Source organism: Rhinatrema bivittatum, chromosome 4, assembly GCF_901001135.1.
Source record: "Rhinatrema bivittatum chromosome 4, aRhiBiv1.1, whole genome shotgun sequence".
Lineage (NCBI taxonomy): Eukaryota > Metazoa > Chordata > Amphibia > Gymnophiona > Rhinatrematidae > Rhinatrema > Rhinatrema bivittatum.
The window spans coordinates 415,698,500-415,716,825 of NC_042618.1; the positions used below are offsets into that span (position 1 = coordinate 415,698,500).

The following is an 18,326-nucleotide window of genomic DNA, read 5'->3' on the forward strand; positions in this document are numbered from 1 at the left end:
CAACTTTTTTTTTTTTTTTACACTATGAGTTAGTTACATAGGACCACCAACATTTGGGGAAGGTTCAGTATTTATTTTAAAATTTGCTGTTCCATTAACACGCTGTATCAAGTGCAGAGCTAGTGCAAGCGTATTAAGGGCCCTAGGCGAACCTTCAGTCTTGCGACCTTCCTCTTACACACCTGCCTATTGGTGGCAGCTCTGGCATAGCATTCTCCTGTCTTTCCCTGCTCAGCATCCACCTCTCACTCTCCTCTCACCCTCTGCCATGTCCTTCGTCCGCCTCCCTTTGCCTCCTGCCCAGCCTCCCTTCTCTCTCTCTCCCCTTGTCCAGCATTTCTTCTCCCTTCTTTCTCTTCCTTTCCAGCTCAGCACATCAGCATCACTCCAATCTCTTTGCCCCAGTTTTGCAGTGCCCGGCGTCTTCTCTTTCTCTCCACTCCCTATCTGCCCAGAATCCTCTGTCTGGAAGGCAGAAAATCTTAGCCAGTCTGCTGCCCCTAAATGTTTGCCGCCCTAGGCACAGACATACTGGGTGCCACCCAGGGCTGCCGCCTAGCACCCTCTCTCTCCCTGTCTCCCTCATCCACCCTACTTCCTCTCTGTTTCCACCCTCCGCATTTCTACCCAGCATCCATTCCCTTCTTTCTTGTGGAGCCATGATTTAAAAGTGAGTTGGCAGCGCCTGGAGGTTTTCACGGTTTTTGCTGCCCCTCCTCAAACTTTTGGTACCCTAGATGAGTGTCTGTTTTGCCTAATGGAAGGACTGACCCTAGTCAAGTGTATCTAGCACACATACAACAGGACACCACAAAGACTGGCCCAGTCAGTCCTTGGTGGCTGAGAGCCATACTTAACTTGTCAACCTTTCACTTTTATGTTTAAAATGGTTCAGAAAACACTGATGACTTAGTAGCATAATATGATGTAAAGATTGCATACTCTATTGATTGCTGCTGCATCATAGAAATATGTTTATGTAATACTGAAGTAACTTTCTGTTTCAGATTTTCCGAGATTTCCATGAGATTGAAGTGAATGTTTACCTTGTAGGTTGTCATAGTAAGTGATCAGGATATGAGCAGATCTCATTTAGAAACATTTTAGCTTTTGGAATGTGCTTCATCAAAGTGGATATGTTTATTATTTACAGTATTGATTTATTTAGATTTGGCTCATTTGTTTAGCCTATGCATTTAAGAGTTACAATTTTTCTTCTTTACAAGGTGAATTGGTAGGCGTGTGCAATCCATTTACTTGCCAAAACTAATTAAGAAAAACCTTACTAATTCAGACAATGACTTTTACCTAAAACTCTCTGACAAGTGTAGCCTATACACTTATGCCTCTTCTCATCATATTATTGTATTATCTAATTTGTTCAGTTATTCTTTCTATCGCTCCGGCTATCCTAGCCCTCCAGGTTAATACCCCTTGTTATATGTAACTTTCATTTCTTGTTATATGGTTGACTTTGTTATTCCCCTCATGTTATCTGTAAACCGATCTGATATGAATTCTCTTTCATGAAGGTCGGTATATAAAAATGTTAAATAAATAAATAAATATATTAATCAAACTAATATGCCTACTTGTCTTGTGGAGCTTTCTGACCTGCTGAGATTTTGTTTAATGTAATTAAGATTTTGTAAATAAGTTGTTTAATTGTTTTCCTCTGTCATAGCTCATGTCATTAACCAATTGGAGACTGGCAACTTCTTCAGCAAAACCATCACCAAGGCTCAACTATTTGCCTCTGTCCATGACGCTGTCGTTTATCTTGAGAAGAAACATGACCAGAAAACAAAGGATGAAGTCTTGGTAACTGCAATGCTGCTTCTTTTCTCATTTTGCTCTTTCTTACAAATAACCCCCAATCCACAGATGGTAACCTAAAAATTGAGATCCATACAAAGAAGGGTCATGGGGCTTTTACCCATCTGTTGATTGCAATGTGAACCACAGACCACAGCATGAATTCATGGTTTTAGAGACTACTAGAGAGTATTAAACTGCAAAAGCTTTTATGGGGGATAGACATAGTTCTGTCTGACTTCTGTATGGAAGAGAATTAATTTATATTTTTTAATCTAATTTTCAGAATCCTTTAGAAACAAAATTTTAAGCTGTGAAAATAGTAACAATCCCCAAACCCAGTGGATGAAAAAATGCTCCTTGGGAAGGTTTCCAAATATTTACCCTGGTGTACTGTTGGATGTTGCCATCAGATTTCCAGGAGCCGGAAGTTGCCAGGAAATCCAAAATGACTCTAAGTGTTCCCTCTGAAATATAGAAATTAATTTTTAACTTTCAAGACCCTGCATGTCCAGAATCAAAAGGACGGCATGACAAGAGCTGAAGAATCCCTCCGGAGCAGAACAGTTACCAAAATCTGCAGAAGATCTGAAAACCATAAAAACACAAGAAATGCCACACTGGGTCAGAACAAGGATCCACCATAATACCCAGGAAAAATGTGTCTCATGGTTAATTGCATTTTACAGACCATCAGAGAATCAAGTAAATGAGAAGCCACAGGTGGTCTCAGGGCTGTGTGGTAACCTATTGTTTTTGCTTCCTTCTGCTGCCATCGTGTCTGATAGTTGATAAATAGCAAAGCACAAGTTCTTCAGGACGGGCCCATGCTTTCCCAACAACATTTCAATATAAGCACAGAGGACACTCATGCCAAGAGGAAATATCAGCAGAGCTGCTGCCAACCTGTTGATAAGCAATCAGTGTCTGCTATAAAATGCTGAGGGTGTTCTTCCTCATGCTTCAGGGGCTAGCAACCAGCCTATTTTTATACATTGTAGAATCAAAGTCTTTGTTCTGGCTTCAGTACAGTTGTTTGGGTTTTTTCCCCTTGGATATTGATGAGACATGACACTTCCAAGAACTGGGCCATTTCAGTTGGCCTTCTGCTATTTGATCCTGTATGTACTCATGATAGCTCAGCTACCACAGAAGTTAGTTTTTGCCATAGGAAAATGCTTACCATTAGAATGAATGCAGTGTAGAGTTCCACTGGCCCTGAAGAAAACTGGGGTTTTTTTGTGTAGGTTGTGGTGCCTTTTAAGACCAATATAAAAGGTGCTCTAGTGCAAAAGCTTTTGAACCTCGCAGGCCTCTTCTTCAGATATGAATGAATAGGATGAAAAAGTCAAAATTCCATTCAAGATGAATGCTAGTGTTGCAAATGTTGCTACTATCAATGTACTTCGTTAGTTAGATGTGAGATCAAACAATGGACATAAGTGCTTCCAAAGAGCATAATGTAGCCAAGGGGCAACTATAACTGCATATTTTAATTCATTATGGACTGATGATATTAAATTTATAATAAAACATTAATGGGATTTTCATTTGGTTTCCACAAGTATTAAAACTGTATTGGGTTGGTTCAGTGGCAGTGCTGTACAAGGCAATATGGAGGATCTCCAGTTCAATTCTCATATCAGGCCTTCCACACCACTGGCATATCGAAGGGGGGGGGGGGGGAGGGGGCAAGGTCCCTGAGCGCCATGCTTTAGGAGGAGCCCAAAGGCAGAGGATCCCATCCCTCTCAGCCAAGAAAAAGCTCCACAGCCGTCAGAGGATCCCATCCTGCCTGGTGGCAGAGGTGGAAGAGGCCTGGCACTATTGGGTATACACAGTTAGGGGTGACGGTGCCTGAGAAGAAGAAAAGGCCCATGAGGCCACCAGTGGACCCATCCCACCAGCGGCTAAAATGAAGAGAAGGGCCGCATGGATGGTGCCCGTTCTCCTACACCTTCACTGTGCCGGTGTTCAGTAGCCAAACCACATGCAGCTAGCAATTACTCTATGCTGATCTTGCAATGTTCGAGATCAGCATAGAGGAAGTGCTAGTCCCACAAGATTTGATTAGGGCAGGGGCTGACACACAAGGAGGAGTAGCAGAATAGACTCCACTATCTACTCCCGATTGTGTGTGTGAATGAATGAATGAAAGACAGATTGGATGAGTGTGTATGTGTGTGTGTGTGAATGGGAACATGTCTAGGGGTGTTTGTGTGTATGAGATGGGAACCTGCCTGGGTGTGTGTGTGTGTGTGTATCTGAATGGAAATTGCCTGTGTGTGTGTGTGTGTGTGTGTGTATGTGTGAATAGGAACCTGCCTGGGTGTGTGTGTGTGTGTGTATCTGAATGGAAATTGCGTGCGTGTGTGTGTGTGTGTGTGTGTGTGTGTGAATGGGAACCTGCCTGGGGTGTGTGTGTATCAATGGGAACCTGACTGGGATGGGTTATGAATGGGAACATCTGGGGTGTGCCAAGGATCGTCATTTTCCCCTATTCTCTTCAACATCTACCTTCTACCGTTATGCCACTTACTGGATAGCTTAAACATCCAATTTAAAATATAAGCGGATGATATACAGTTCTATATCCCTTACTCAACCTCTTGGTCCTATACCCTTCCACTCGTCTCTCTATATATAAATACAATAAAAGTCTGACTTTCACATAAGTGCCTAAAACTCAACACCTCCAAAACTGAAATAATCTACCTGTCATCCATGCCCAACTCTAACAATGGTCCTCCTCCCACGCTTGATCTAAACGGCACTCCCAATCATTAATAAAGTGCATAACCTTGGAGTAATTGTCAACTCCCACTTCTCCATGAACAATCACATATCCACTTTGGTAAAAAAAAATTCCTTCTTTAAACTACACATGTTGAAAAGACTTCAACCGATTTTACATTTCAGTGATTTCAGAACAATTCTTCAATCTTTAATTTTCAGCGGTCTGGATTACTGCAATGCATTGCTTATTGGTCTCCAACAAAATGCCTTCCACCTACTTCAACTGATCCAGAATAGAGATGTGAATCGGAACTGGAATCGGTTCGAATTCCGGTTGCGATTCACATCGTGTTTTATTTTTCGGCCGGCCCGATCACGGTTTTGTTTATCGGCTGCGCCCAAGCCGATAAACAAAAAACCCACCCGACCCTTTAAAACTAATCCCTTAGCTTCCCCCACCCTCCCGACCCCCCCCCCCCAAAACATTTTACAGGTACCTGGTAGTCCAGTGGGGGTCCCGGGAGCGATCTTCCGCTCCCGGGCCGTCAGCTGCCACTAACCAAAATGGCGCCGATGGCGCTTTGCCCTTACCATGTGACAGGGTATCCGTGCCATTGGCCGGCCCCTGTCACATGGTAGGAGCACTGGATGGCCCGCGCCATTGTGAATTAGGAGGGGTGGGGGGATTGCTTACAACTTTCTCCTCTCTCTTAGTCACACACAAGCGCGCTCTCAATCACACACATAAACACATGCTCTCTTACTTACATAGACTCTCAGTCACACAATTGCACACATGCTCTCTCTTTCTCTCTTATACACAGGCTCTTAATCATACATACACATACTCTTTCTCACACATACAGGTTCTCAATCACACACTTACATACATGCTGTCTCTCTCACACACAAAGGATCTCAATCACACACAGGCTGTCAATCACACAGCCTCTCTCTTTCACACAAACAGGTTCTTAATCACACTTAAATTACAGGATCTCAATCACTCATTTACATACATGCTGTCTCTCTCTCTCTCTCACACACACACACACAGAAGCTCAAACAAATATGCTCGCTCACCCACTCACGCTCTCTCTCTCTCCCCTCACCATCTCTCGTAGCCTCGAGCAAGGAGTCCATTGGCTGCCGGGGCAGACAATGCTCCTCTTTTTGCTCTGGGCTGCACTGCTCTTCTTTGGGCCGATGCTGCAGCACTTGTACATAGCATGGCCTCTTCTTCCTGTGCGTGTGGCCGCAGAATACCACTTCCTCTTCTGGGCCGGGGGGGGGGGGCAGGAAGAAGAGACCATGCTGTGAGTGCCGCTGACTCCAGCTCTCCTGCTGCATTCTGCCCAGGCTATCAGCATTTTAAGCCCATGTGGAGGAACAGGGGGAGAAGCTGGGCCAGTAGGGGACCAGGAAGTGTGGCCTCACACCGCTTGAGAACCGCTGCTCTAGAAGTAACATGGCTCCTGGCTTCAGGACTCTTGCTGCTATGACTAGACTAGGAACAGTGGAATGGGGGGGTCTAATAAATAGGAGAAAAATCCCCGGTTAATTATGTACGAAGGCTCATGGAGTCGGAATCTCAGCACTGGTTCAGTTTAAGCTGGAAGGAAGAAGAAGAGAGGAGGAACTACAGAGCCCCCATATCAAATAAAAAATATGGATTATATACGGTGTAGGCAATATTCAAAAGTTTTTACCTGGGTAACAAAAGAGTTTCTTGGGTTGATCCTCATGGGTGAGAATTGCCCTGACCTCATCAAGTTAAAGTATATGATTTCACAATATACCGGTATGTAAATTTAACTGCAAGCAAAAGAGGTGGGCCTGGTGGTAAATTTAGGGTAGAGAAAGGAAAATATAAAAACATAAGAACATGCCATGCTGGGTCAGACTAAGGGTCCATTAAGCCCAGCATCCTGTTTCCAACAGTGGCCAATCCAGGCAAGTACCCAAAAACTAAGAGGTACATTTTAAAAAAGAGCCTGCGCGCACCGAGCCGCGTAGCCTACCTCCGTTCCCTCCGAGGCCGCTCCAAAATCGGAGCGGCCTCGGAGGGAACTTTCCTTCGCCCTCCCCCCACCTTCCTCTCCCTTCCCCTACCTAACCCACCCCCCCCCCCGACCCTATCTAAACCCCCCCTACCTTTGTTGGCAGATTTATGACACATAGGGCTCGCCCACCTGTTGACAGAGAGCCATGGTCGCCAGCACCATCCTAATATTAGGGAGCGCATTAGGGATGTGAATCATTTTTTGACGATTTAAAATATCGTCCGATATATTTTAAATCGTCAAAAATCGTTAGGGCCACGATACAATACCAATTCCCCCGATTTATCGTCAAAAAATCGTAAATCGGGGGAAGGGGGAGGGCAGGAAAACCGGCACACTAAAACACCCTAAAACCCACCCCCGACCCTTTAAATTAAATCCCCCATCCTCCCGAACCCCCCCCCCCCCAAATGCCTTAAATTACCTGGGGGTCCAGCGGCACACTAAAACACGGCACACTAAAACCCTCTAAAACCCACTCCGACCCTTTAAATTAAATCACCCACCCTCCCGAACCCCCCCAAATGCCTTAAATTACCTGGGGGTCCATAGCGGGGGTCCGTAGCGGCGGTCCGTAGCCTTAAATTACCTCCGTAGCCTTAAATTACCTGGGGGTCCGTAGCGGCGGTCCGTAGCTAAATCGGGGGAAGGGGGAGAGCAGGAAAACCGGCACACTAAATCGTGTAGTCTTCAGCCGGCGCCATTTTGCAAAATGGCCGCCGCAAAATGGCGGCGGCCATAGACCAACACGATTCGACGCAGGAGGTCGTTCCGGACCCCCGCTGGACTTTTGGCAAGTCTTGTGGGGGTCAGGAGGCCCCCCCAAGCTGGCCAAAAGTTCCTGGGGGTTCAGCAGGGGTCCGGGAGCGATCTCCTGCCACAAATCGTTTTCCGTACGGAAAATGGCGCCGGCAGGAGATCGACTGCAGGAGGTCGTTCAGCGGGACCCCCGCTGAAAGACCTCCTGCAGTCGCCGGCCATACGCCGGCCATACGCCATATGGCCGGTGCCATTTTCCGTACGGAAAACGATTCGCGGCAGGAGATCGCTCCCGGACCCCCTCTGGACCCCCAGGAACTTTTGGCCAGCTTGGAGGGGCCTCCTGACCCCCACAAGACTTGCCAAAAGTCCAGCGGGGGTCCGGAACGACCTCCTGCGTCGAATCGTGTTGGTCTATGGCCGCCGCCATTTTGCGGCGGCCATTTTGCAAAATGGCGCCGGCTGAAGACTACACGATTTAGTGTGCCGGTTTTCCTGCTCTCCCCCTTCCCCCGATTTAGCTACGGACCGCCGCTACGGACCCCCAGGTAATTTAAGGTTACGGAGGTAATTTAAGGCTACGGAGGTAATTTAAGCTACGGACCGCCGCTACGGACCCCCAGGTAATTTAAGGCATTTGGGGGAGGGGGTTCGGGAGGGTGGGGGATTTCATTTAAAGGGTCGGGGTGGGTTTTAGGGGGTTTTAGTGTGCCGGGGGTGGGTTTTAGGGGTTTTAGTGTGCCGCTGGACCCCCAGGTAATTTAAGGCATTTGGGGGGGGTTCGGAAGGGTGGGGGATTTAATTTAAAGGGTCGGGGGTGGGTTTTAGGGGGTTTTAGTGTGCCGGTTCATGATTTTAACGATTTTCACGATACTCTAAACACCCAAACGGCGACGATATGATTCCCTCCCCCTCCCAGCCGAAATCGATCGTTAAGACGATCGAGGACACGATTCACATCTCTAGAGCGCATACCTCTTTCTCACAAATCCCACCTGACTGGATTGAACAAGGAGGGCATCAATACTGCCAACCTGTCTGCCAGAATCTTCGCCAGGAATTTATGATCTACATTTAAAAGAGAGATCGGGCAGTAGGATTCCGGCAATAGCGGATCCTTCCCGGATTTTGGTATCAGAGTTATATGTGCATTATTCATGTGTGCCGGGAAGGAACCAGAGTCCACCAGGGAGTTAAAAATATTCACTAGAGGCTTCGTCACTAAATCCCCTAGGCACTTAAAGAATTCAGCAGTATAGCCGCCAGGGCCCGGGGTTTTACATTTAGCCTGTTTAATAGTTGACTGAACTTCATCCTCTGTAATCGGGCCATTCAACCACATCTGTTGTTCACTAGTTAGCTAGGGAAGGTTTAAATGGGCAAGGAATTGATTGCAAGCCTGCGGAGCCATATGCCCAGATGAATACAAACGTGTGTAAAAGGCCCTAAAGGATGACAGAATAGAGAGAGTGTCATATGCCACATGATCCGCAGGGTTCTTTAGCGCTACAATCTGATGGGAGCCCCTATTGGATCTAACCAGATTCACCAACATTCTACCTGCTTTATTGCCAAATTGAAATAGTTTAAATTGGTAGTAAAATAAACTTTTTTTAGTGCGCTGATGTAGCAAAGTATTAATAGTGGCTTGAAGGGTAGAATATTTATCTCTGTTAGCTCTGGTTGGAGCTTGTTGTAGGGCACCAAGGGCACGCCATAGCTGAGTGCCAAGAGTGAGCAATTGCTTGTCAATTATTTTCTGTCTCAGACCATATAAGAAATAATCTCTCCCCTAATGACCACCTTAGCAGCATACCAGAACAGAACTGGATCACTGGTATGTTTACTATTGTGGTGTGAATATTCCTCCCACTTAGTATGTAAATGATCTTGAAAGAGAGGATCCTCATTCAGGAAGTATGGAAAGTGCCAAAGGCAGGTCTGAACAGAGGCGGGAGTCCAATTTATCTCAACCCAGATAGGGGCATGATCAGAGACAATCACCTCCTCAATATCTGCTGCGTTAACCTTGGAGAAAATACGAGTGCTGGCTAGAATGTAATCCAACCTGGCCTGGGATGCATGCGCCTCGAGACATGTGTGAAATCCCTAGCGGTTGGATATAATATATGTCAGGCATCCACCAGGTTTACTGAAGTCTTTAAAAAATGTATGCCCCGGCCCTTTGTTCCATCCCTGGTGTGGGCGCTTGTCCTGTCCAGATGAGGATCCCTGATACTATTAAAATCTCCTCCAATAGGGTCCAAATAAGGAGTGAGCTGGCCATACAAGCTCTGAAAAAAATCTAGGCATGGATTATTAGGGGCATATACGTTGCAAAGAATAACCGGAATCTGCTGAAGTTTCACAACCAGGATAAGATATCGCCCAAGTGGGTCTTTTATTTCTGTTTTTATCTGGAGTGGGAGCTGCTTGTGAACCAAGATGACGACGCCCACTGACTAAGTAGATGCGGAGATGTAATGGACCACTCCCACCCAGGTTTTTTTTAGATTTTTGATGTTATAAGTCAGTGAGATGTGTTTCTTGTAAAAAGGCGATCTCCGTGGAATGTTTTTAAAGAACCAATAAGATCTTAGTTCATTTAATGGGCGAATTAATACCGCACACGTTCCAAGAGAAGAGGCGCAAACCCCGGGAAGCCATCACATGCTACCTCTAAGAGTCATGAAGATTAATTAAAATTATTAAGATAACAGTGAGTGGGGACCCTCCCAGCCAAGGCTCCCACTCCAGGAAGACAGCAAAACTTGATGACGCCCAACATTGAAAAAAATGGCGAGTAACAGAATGAACCAACACCAGAACACAGGAGATACACCCTAGCAATATCCCATCCCTCTCCCATCCATCTATCCCACCCATCCATCCCCCCAGTACCTCTAAAGTTACCGAGTCCCAACACATTGCAGAGGGACTCACGGAGATCACAGTGAGGTTTTGGTCAGCCACATTTCCAAAATCCATGCCAGGTCACCGTCCCCAATTGACTCCGGGAGCCCCCACGAATCTCAAGTTGGAGCGGCGAGATCCTCGAGCTGCTCTGAATGCCAAGCTATGGAGGTTTCCAACGCAGCGATATCAAGCAGCATGGCCTGGTGGCCATCTTGAAGATCAGAAATGTGCTGCTCCGCATCTGAGAAACGCGATTCATATGAGGATAGCATGGCAGAAAGCTCCATTAGCTTTGCTGAGATTATTAAAAGCTCGGGGCGAATCAATTCTTGCATTGCTACCTTGTTTGCGGCCAGAGTTGCCGCTTGCAGAGGTTCAAGCTCTCCGTCTCCAGCATCGGCGGGCTGTTCAGGTGGTTGGGCCTTGTCCCCGTCTTTCCCTTTATCTTTGCTTTTTTGCAGTCGGGACGCCATGATACTGCGTCGGGGGATCCAGCGATCGTTCAGGAATAGAACCAGAGGTAAATTGTCTGCTGCAGCGCTTTAAGTAAGAGCAGATGGGGCTAGTTGCAGGACGGGGGGGGGCTCTGAGAAGGGAGAGAGATGTCTGCCCCCTTCACTGCATCATTTGATCTCGGTAGATCTCTTTTACTGCGCGTCAGGGCTCTAACGCAATTTGATAACTCATGACTGGTCATGCAACTCATGACTGATCTTGGCGGCAGTTTTGTGCCAGGCTGCTTGGGCACATTCTGCTGACTGTTATGTCTCCTTTCCTGGAAGAGTAGAAAGAAAACTGGTGCAGAGAATGGAGAAGAGTGCTTATAATGCACTAAAGGAGTGCTGTGTTTATCATGTTTCACTGCTCACTAAAATATTCTCTGCGCTTCTCAAAGGGTCTAGTGAGTAATTAATACTGTATCTGTTGGAGGAAACCAAAGTTTTAAAGACTCCTTCAGTTGCACTTGGTTCTAATGAAAACCGCATCATAAAGAATCTATTATTTCAAAATCTATACAACAAAGGCACAATTGTAAAACTGGCTCATAGGTCAAATGTTCAGCAAAGAGGTGCCGATATGCAGTCTTGCAATTATGTACTATTAATGTTTGCACTTTATGTTCCTGCAAAACTCCTTCTTACAGTAAGGAGTACTTACTGTAAGAAGGTCTATTGCACAATAGCTACATTTTCTTCCTTTATATTCTTTCTTTCATTCTGTTTTCTGACATCAATTTATAGAACTCCAAGTAGATTACAATAAGATTGTAAATAATATAAAATGAGGATGCATCAAACACAATAGATAAAACATATTTTTTTAAATTTATTGTCTGCCTTTTGTCACTGCCACTTCAAAGTGGATTATATTCAGATACAGTAGGCATTTCCCTGTCCCCACACAGAATGGGAGAAAAGCCTTAGTAAATCAGGCCTTACGTTAATATTGGAGGAAATGGAGGGTGAAGTGACTTGTCCAAGGTCAGTAGCAGCAGCAATGGGATTTGAATAAATAAAACAAAATCAATAATAATCCCAGAGAACAGCAAATAAAAAAAACAAAAACAAACTAAAATACATAATAACAAAATACAAAAAAGAGTAAAACAAATTAAAAACTGCTGTGATCATTTTCATTTCCCATGTGCCCCTTGCCCAAGAGTTCACTGGACAGGGGCCACAAATATATACCAAACATTCAGTATTATAACTCTCAATCAGGTCTCAGAGAAAAATATTGAAAAAGATTGAAGACAGCACAGACCTCTGCAGTATCCCACATGACAGCGATCTAGTATCAGATTAATTCTCTTTCCAAATCACTGCCTACTTTCTATCTCATAGAAAAGGGCAAAACCAGCTAAGAACTACATCACCCAGGCCAATGTCCTCAAGTTGCTGCATGAAAAGCACATAGTCACTGGTATCAAAAGCAGCTGATAAGTCCAGCAGAACTGGGAGCGAATGAGCTCATTCTGCTCTCATTCTGATACCACTGACCACTGCCAGCAGAACCATCTCAGAGTTGTGCCTCTTGCAGAAGTCTGATTGAAAAGGATGTAGAATGGTTTCCAAGTCTACAAATTCTAAAAGTTGTGTATATAACACTTTCTCAATTAGCTTGCCTAAGAAGGGCAAGATGGGAAAGAATTTATTGATTAAATCCAGATATACTCTTATTTATTTCACACTTTTTATATTCTGTAAATAACAACTAATGTGCTAAGCGGATTCCAATACACACATAGAATATCATTAAAACAGGGGCGGCCAACTCTGGTCCTCAAGAACCACAAACAGGCCAGGTTTTCAGTATAACCACAATGAATATACATGAGATAGATCTGCATACAATGGAGGCAGTAAATGCAAATCTATCTAATGCATATTTATTGTGGATATCCTGAAAAACTAGCCTGTTTGTGGCTCTTGAGGGCCAGAGTTGGCCCCCACATTTTAATACACTGATGATTCCCCTATACCTCAAAGTCTAGAATATGGGAAGGGTATCTCAAACATTAGTCAACTTAGACTCCTTGCTTGCGACAGAGCAATATATAGAAGACCCTGCCCAATTCGACTTCCTTGTGCCCCAGATCATTGAACATGTCCAGAGTCATACCTTGGCACTTGTGGGTTATACTACTGCCCCACTCCCTGAGCGCCTGCTCGCTGAAGTTGATTTCCTGTCTGGCTCTCATTTTAACTGCAAGTGACTTCAATTGTTCTGACCCTACTTACTTCTTCCTCCTTGCACAGCCGCTACCGATCCCATTTACCTCTGGCTTGACAAGAAAAGGTTTCCTTAACTTCTGGTCTGGATGGGTTCCTTCCCATTATTTCTAGCTTTGCATGTGACTACGTTCACTTCCAGCCTGCATGGCGCCAGCTCCCTTTTCTTCTTGTCTGTAGAGGGCTGCATCCATTATTTCCACCATTGCTTCCACTCCCACACTAGCAGCTCAAGAATTCACTTAGGCACCCTGACTGTAGATCAGTTTTCAGCAGCAACAGCTGCATAGGTTGCATTTTCTATTGATCAAATGCGCTGTCTACTTATGGATTTTCTCTATACAATAGAGCACTTCATGTCTGAAGTTCCTCACCTGAAAATTCCCATTATCCAGAAAAATCATGGGCTTCTCTCCATGTTCCACTATCAGAAAAATGTCTGTTTGAAAATTGTTTGACTTCTTATGTTTCATTATCCAGAAAAAAACTCCTCTTATTCTCAAAACATATGTTGGGACCTTCCATTTTCTGTAAATATCCTTTATCCTGAACAGCCACAGTCCCAACTCTTTGTGGATCTATGGTGCTCTATTGCATGTATTTATTTGATCAAATTTAATATCCGTCCTTCCAAACAGAAAACTTGCCCAAGACAGGGTAGAAAGGTAACAGGAAACACTAGCAGACACCCCCAAAACATTTGTGGAGGAAATAAGAATTTGTACACCCCTCTTACTTTCCAGCTGTCTCCTCTCCTCTCCTACCACTACCAAAGTATCCTTCCTCCAAGCCATGTGGGGTGCTGCAGACATCAAGTCACAGACCCATGCAGGCTGAGCCGCCAAATCCCTGCCATCTTCCCACAGCATGGGCTAGAGGCCAACGCAGGAGCCTCTTTCCAGTCCACATACCACTGGAGCCAGATGGGACGGGTACATATCCTAAATGAGTGTGCATATATTTGCTGGTTATCACATGCACACCACCCCAGTCACCAACAGGCAAACTCCATTGCAACAGGGCCTACAAGCTTTATATATACAGATGATAAACCACAGAGGCGCTTACGTGCTTTATATATATATACTGTATATAGACGATAATTGATACAAATCACATAAAACCAATAATACATATTCAAACATAAACCGCAACTTATTTGCAATCAAAAGACAGTAATGCATTATGAATAGCCATTCAATAGTGCATGTTTTCTGTGTGCACATATTTTCAATAATAGGTTAATAATAGTCATATAGCTACTCATAAAGAAAGAAAATCATATTTTCCATAACTTATATTTCACAAAACAATTCCATTACTTCCCACTGTCCCCTTCGCTATAAAGAACAAGATTATGGGAAATAATTGGTCTCATAAAGTGGATTCATGGAAACTGTATAGCTGAAGAAAACAAGCTATGTTTTGTGATGAATAGCCGTTGGTGCAATATCCTTGGAATTTCCTGAATGTTTTATAAACAGCCCCCAAAAGAGCAAAAATAAACAAATGTGCTCCGTGTGATTTTTATCAGCTCGTGGTCAGAAGGTTTTGAGAGAAAAGGAAATACTATCACAGTATACCTTTGTTCTTTGATAAAAGGCCTGGCACACGATCATTGGACAATGGGCATTGGACATTACAATACTCAGGACTGCAGTCATCAGATTGCTGGTATAAAAAAAGATGACACTGTGTTGCAGATGATTTAGTTTGAAATTTTAATCAAGAGAAATCATTATCCAGGCTTTGATCTTCCAGTGCCAAAATTATCGGTCTTGTCAAACGTTGGGAGTCTCCTTTGACCCTCAACATCCAGGGCAAGCCCTCTAAATGTGAGTATATAATAATCAACACTGAAATAAGAGACTACATGCTCAGTGCTTTTTGTTTATTTCACCGGATATTGCTCTTTTAATTGCAGAATATTTAGATTGTTTGTGTGGTTTTAAAGGGTCATTTTTATTAGAAAAACAGATGTCAAATCTCACTTGTTATATTCACCATCCTGTATTAATATCAGACAGGCACTGGCATACCTAAGCTCATACTTGAATATAGGGTTACTGATGTTACGTCATGGTACTGCATAACATGTAGAGAAGGTAATTTTGTAGCATTATGGGTAACTTATATGGCAGCTACATACATAACTTACATCAATTTTCAAAGTGAAGTTATGCATATATGTTTGCATTAAAAATTATGAGAAAGAGCGCACAGAAACTTATCTGCCCAAAGCTACAACTGCTCTTTGTAATGCATAATAATCATGTATGTGTAAATTTATGTGCATACTTAAGTATATATATCCAAACTCTACCCCTTAAAAATAAGGGGCAGAGAAAGAAGGTAGCATGACGTAGCAAGTAGCAACACCTCAGGCCATGGGTTGGTTAGCTGAGTTGGAACCAGCTATCCACAATTCCCCAGAAACCAATCAAGTGAGTGCCTTCAGGTTGATAGTGGCCAATGGCCAGGTACCAAGGCTGCTTCTCTGTTATCTTTGATTCGCTCCAAGTAATTTGCATCATGTAAATATGTAAATATGTTACCTCTCGAGTTATTGTTACTTCTCTAGTTCAATTTTCAGGCTCCCCCTAGAGCCTCCTGCCCTCATGTTTCTACTGTTGTCCCTCTCCCACCCCTGTTCATTGTATTTTCCACCTACTGTTGAGATGTAAACCGATATGATGTGCATTCTAATGTCGGTATAGAAAAGCTGTTAAATAAATAAATGGGGACTTAGATGGCCAGATGTTCAGGCACCAGTCTCTCTAATTTGGGTAGATGTGTAGATTATTAAAAATCTGGTGGTAAGACATGGGAGAGGCCAGGGTGCTGGATTAAATGCAGGATCTTTTATGCTCATCTACTCAGGATGGTAGAGAACCAATGAAGAAGAAAACAGACTGGCTTGGATAAGGAGAGTGATCCTAGAAATGGTTAAGCTTCTATGTCTGGCAGTTGGGTTGGATCCTTAGCAGTGTAGACTAGAAAAACTAGATAGTTTGGATGAGCCAATTGTTTTTACCTATTACTATATGTTAGGTTTCACTAAATGCTTCCACTTTTGCTTTGACTATGGTCATCTGCAGTAGTTTTCACAGGGAAATTACAATCCAAACTGACTTTGGATGCTTGGGGAAAAGTCCAGATGCTGCTGCTTTCCTGTGGTCTGTGAGGTAAAACAGTGGGTACAGTCCGCCTGCCATGCACAAAAATTGATTTGTATCATGGAGTGAATCCCTGTCCATAGGGAAGCAGATCTCTGTGGTACATTTCCAAGTAAGATGATCAAATGGAATAGACTGGTTCAATCTTTTTTACTAACTCCCATCCAGATCTGAAATGTCAATCCCAGGAAAAGAAAAGATCTCAAATTCCAAAATGCTTTGGGTGGAATTTGCAGTAATAAATTCTTTGTACAGGAGGTATGTACAGTGCAGGTTCAAACACAAATATCTTGTAACCTCGATTTCATTTGGATAATATGCTTTTTACAGTCTTCATCTGTATTTGTTTTAGATAATATGCTTTTTAAAGATAGGATTTGAATAATGTTCATTGCAATCGACAAATCATTTTCCTGTAGAAATTGGAGTCAGGGCCAGAGCTTCCATGAAGGAAACTAGGTGGTCACCTAGCATACCAAAATTTTGGGGGTGGCAAAATCCTGCCAGTGTGAAGCAGAGAGTGGGGCTGGGCCAGATCTAATGTTGCCAAAAAAAAGGGAGCACTTTGCAGGAGCCACTACTACTGCCAGTAGGAGGGAGCATTGGTGCTGCTCCCAATAAGTAAGATGGGGAATGGGGTAAAAGACTGAAGATTCACTTAGGGAGCCAAATAATTTTGCACCGGCCCTGATTGTGGTGAATCGTGCCCTAAATAATGTTATTGAACTAGTTTTCCACTAAAAGGTGATGCAATTGGCTGCATATCATTTTTCAAGGAAATACAGCATCTTCTGTGTTTGATTGCAGGATTTATTCTATTTAACTGCAGAAAACTGCACAATGCAAACAGATTAAGATGGGCCTATCTGATAACTGATGGAGCACAAGGTTGCATTCTATAACCAAAAGGGCAGAGATCTCATGTTGTTATTTTTGGATTTTGAACTGTAGCTGAAATTCATATGGTTGACAAAGTTTACCTTGGAAGGCTGGCCTACACATATGCATACTTCTTTTTAAAGCTTTTTCCCTTCATGTCTGTAGCCCCTGTGCTACGAGACTCCTCAAAATGACACAGAGTACACTTTAAATACCTGGGTAAATCTATAGTTCCACAACTTATTTCATCTCTCTTCCCCAGTGCAGGGTCCTCCGTTTGGGTGGAGGGGGGCAGGATCTCCTCCTGGGCCCTAGATGTTAGTTAACTGTTCCTTTATAAATACCAGTGATGGTCACACGATGATACCTTAGCGGGAAGAAGTTGGTATGCTGAGTACTGCAAACCTTCTCAATACTTTGCCTTCTAATAGTTCCTCTAGGCTTTGAAAATGTCAAAAACTCTTTCTAAGCATAACAGCAATACCTTGTTGCCAGCTTTGTGGTCTGATCAAGTAAGCAAAGTGAAGAAAACCGTGACTAAAAGCATGGTGAAGAATTCATGTCCTGAGGACAAGGAGATTGTGGTCCCACAGAGTATTCTTTCCACTAAAATGATCTCAGCCATGAAGAAGGTGCTTCTCGCCTCATCTCTCAATCTTCAGTAGATATTCATGGGCCCTTGATGTGGTCTTTCTCCTTCTTCCTCTCACAGGTTGGCTGGAAACCATCCTCTCCTTGGATCTTGGTGATTGCAGATTCCCCTTGCTGGAAGGGTACCTCTCCCATTGAATTGAAGAGCAAAATTAATAAAGCTTTATTTTATTTTATTTATTTACACAATTTTTAGTCTGCCCCCTTAAGATTGATTATAACCTAATTAAAACAATCTTACAACAATAAATTATCATTTTAGAATAATAAAATCACTGATATACATAATATAAATGTTGTGTTAGTGGACATTTGGACTGAGGTAGGATTGGCGTAACATGCAGGGAAGAGTCCTACAGGTTCCTGCCATTGGCAGGTGGGCTCAGATGGAGCAGAGATCCTACTGAAACTTCGCCTTTACCAGCCCTTGTTCTCCTTGGGTTGAGCCTTTGGGTATCGGAGTCAGCAGATCTTAGGTGGGGGTCTCTGCTGTTAGTGGAGGTGGTCATCCTTGGATCCCTGGGTGAAGCAGAGAGAGGTCAAATGTCCAAGGTCTGTGCGCTGGTCAGGGAATGCAGCAGTCAGGCATATCTAGTAAC

At 43.8% G+C, this 18,326-nt stretch overlaps 2 protein-coding genes across 3 annotated transcripts in view; both read left to right on the forward strand.

Annotated features, from left to right (window-relative positions):
• The window catches only part of LOC115091216 (solute carrier family 26 member 6-like), a 62,247-nt gene extending 58,888 nt beyond the window's left edge, over nt 1–3,359 (forward strand). For both annotated transcript variants that reach the window (XM_029601287.1, XM_029601288.1), the window contains 3 exons: nt 1,008–1,062; nt 1,685–1,821; nt 2,316–3,359. In XM_029601287.1, coding sequence (XP_029457147.1) covers nt 1,008–1,062; nt 1,685–1,821; nt 2,316–2,462 — 339 coding nt within the window. In that variant the 3' untranslated portion in view covers nt 2,463–3,359. The remainder of the gene's footprint in view (nt 1–1,007; nt 1,063–1,684; nt 1,822–2,315) is intronic.
• A 7,253-nt stretch (nt 3,360–10,612) lies between these two features.
• Nucleotides 10,613–18,326, forward strand: part of LOC115089424 (solute carrier family 26 member 6-like) — an 81,911-nt gene continuing 74,197 nt past the window's right edge. The window contains exon 1 of the mRNA XM_029597517.1: nt 10,613–10,809. The gene's annotated coding sequence lies outside the window, so the exon portion shown is untranslated. The remainder of the gene's footprint in view (nt 10,810–18,326) is intronic.